Source organism: Aspergillus foveolatus (genome assembly GCF_047715535.1).
Source record: "Aspergillus foveolatus strain CBS 279.81 unplaced genomic scaffold BDW70scaffold_239, whole genome shotgun sequence".
Taxonomy (NCBI): Eukaryota; Fungi; Ascomycota; class Eurotiomycetes; order Eurotiales; family Aspergillaceae; genus Aspergillus; species Aspergillus foveolatus.
In genome coordinates, this window is record NW_027396303.1 from 1 (window position 1) to 2,732 (window position 2,732).

The 2,732-nt window shown below is 31.5% G+C and overlaps 1 protein-coding gene across 1 annotated transcript; it reads right to left on the bottom strand.

Annotated features, from left to right (window-relative positions):
• Positions 1–128: 128 nt before the first annotated feature.
• Positions 129–381, bottom strand: BDW70DRAFT_146065 (uncharacterized protein). Its single transcript, XM_073738530.1, has one exon. It carries the CDS (start codon positions 344–346, stop codon positions 188–190), a length of 159 nt encoding a protein of 52 aa, XP_073590510.1. The 5' UTR covers positions 347–381; the 3' UTR covers positions 129–187.
• Positions 382–2,732: the final 2,351 nt, after the last annotated feature.

Here is a 2,732-nt window from a genome sequence, read left to right on the forward strand (position 1 = left end):
GAGTAGATACAACAGACAAGCTACAGAGTCAGGCTACTACCAATAACGGTAGCATGTTTATGCAACAAGGTCTGGTAGTGATATATATTTGATCCATCCCGGGAAGTAGTATCATACAGAAGCCGTGTAGTGCTGGCAAGCTTGTCAAAGCCAGAACATGCGTATATTACTGATATTAATCAGCATATTATACGTCATGTGGCAGGTTAGATTGGGTTAATCTAGCGAGAATTATGCTAGTGCGGATAGTAATAAGATATCCATATCGTATCCGCGTGGACTTGGATGTGGATAAAGATAGCAACTCAGGTATCTGGTATCCGCATGGATACGATATGGATAGCATTTGCTATCTGATATCTGCGGATATGCCGCAGTCTAATAGGAATATTAGTAGTCAGACCTATATTTATAATAGTAGCTTTGACAGAGAGTTTTTAGTTATTCTATAGTCTAACTTAGTATAGAAAACTATAATTCTAAATAATATATAAAATATATTAATATTAAGATATAGATATCTTATCAGGTTAAAATAAGTCAGGAATAATAGTTTGCTAAATACCTTTTTATAGACATTTAAATATCTATACTTTGGTCTTAGTAGGAATAAGAATGGTAATTATTAATATATATTGCCTGCAGGTATAGCCTTTGTAACGGGCGTAGGTAGTATTGTTTTCAACTAGCTGTCCTGTATAAACGAGTATCACAAGCTTAGAGAAAGAAACAAAAGATAGAAGTGCAGATATCTTCCTCCCCCCTTTTATCAAGCTTTCCCAATCATACGTCAAGACTTTCGACTTCCCGGACTTGCATGCCGACGGATCTCTTTTCCTACGAGGCCGCGATTCCCAGGCTGTGCATTAATGTTGCAGAAACCTTATTTAGGACCAGGTTGAGGGCATGGCCGACAACCAAGATCCAGGCCATAGCCTGTGACAGCCTTTAATTAAGCTACCTTTAATAGTACTATTTTATAGTATTCTGAAAGTGTAGTATATTTAGTATTATTTTTTATATAATATTAGAACTAGCTTGTTGAGTCAAGATATATCTCTAGTTTATATAAAATCTTTTTTAGATTATAACTATCATCTCCTCAGGTATAAGTAGTCTAAAAATATTAATATACTAGCCTAGTAATAGCCTCTAATTCCGTATAAATTATAGAAAGTTAAATAAGATTACTAAGAAAGACTATACTCTCCTTCTAATTCTAGAAGCTTTATAAATAATAGCTAAGACTATATAGTATACAAAGCTAGATATCTTTACTATCTTTTATAAAATTAGGATTTAAATAATAAGTAAAAAAATAGCTTTTAGAACAAGGTTTAGTTAGATTCTTTAAATAGTTTATTATTTTTTTAGATTAACAGGTACTCTAGTAATTTTTTAAAGATATATTAAATTTGTCCTGCAGGGATTTCTTGATATCTATAATATAATTTATATTAATAATATAATTATCTTTACTAATAAGTTTTTAGAAAATATTAGAAACAAGTCTTATAGATCTTAAAGAAGTTAGAAGCAGGCCTGTAATTAGATATTACTAAATATAAGTTTAAGTAGATATATATTAAATACTTAGGATATATTACAGATTCTAAGCAATATTAATCCCGAATAAATAAAAGTAAAGTATAAAAATCTCTTATATGAGTTAGAGATATACAAAGTTTTTTAGGCTTTACTAATTATGACTAGGAATCTATTTCTTAATTTTTAAAGACTACTTAACCTCTTATAAATCTGGCATAAAAAAATGTTTAAATTTAATAAGAAGATACTAAGCAGGTAGCCTTTAAATATCTTAAAAAGGTACTAGCTAGGGTACTAATCCTAGTCTTATTTAATATAGAAAAAGAAATATATATAGCCAGACTTATCTAGATACTATATTAGAGATAAGCTATCTTAACTAGCAAAAAATAATAAATAAAGACTAGTAGCTTTCTATTTAAAGAAATACATATAGAGGTCAACTATCTTATATATGATAAGGAATTACTAGCTATTATTTAATATCTAGAAAAATAGTAGGTATATTATAGAGTATAGAGAATTTTACTATCTTGTATAAGAACCTAGAATACTCTATAAAAAAAATAATAACCTATAGAAAGGTAAACATAGTAGACTCCTAAATTTTATAGTTCTAATTCAAGATAGCTTATTAACCTGGGATGAAGGCTATGTCACAGGCTATGGCCTGGATTTTGGTTGTCGGCCATGCCCTCAACCTTGTTCTAAATAAGGTCTCTGCGACATCATTGTACAGCCTCGGAATTACAGCCTCATAAGAAAAGAGATCTGTCCTTGTAACTTCAGGAAAGAGATCCGTCAGCATGCAAGTCTGGGAGGTCAGAAGTCTTGATGTATGATTAGGAAAGGTTGATAAAGGGAGGAGGAAGGTACCTGCACTTCTATCTCTTGTTTCTTTCTCTAAGCCCGTGATACTTGTGAATACAGGACAGCTAGTTGAAAATAATACCACCTATGCCTGTTACATTATCACAAGCTTCTGTTTAAGGATGTATAACTTGAAGTTCAGAAGTCCAGAAGGCTCGTTAAGAGTACCTGAAGTCCAGAAGTTCAGAAGGCTTGTTTAGAGCACCCAAAGTCCAGAAGTCCAGAAATCTGATATTTGAAGAAAATATAGATACAGGAATAGGTATGACTGCTTTAATAAAGTCTTTCCATAGTCTTCTATACCTACTAATATT

Excerpts from the sequence above, each read along its gene's own strand:
- BDW70DRAFT_146065 (XM_073738530.1), bottom strand. The coding sequence starts at position 346 with ATGCTATCCATATCGTATCCATGCGGATACCAGATACCTGAGTTGCTA.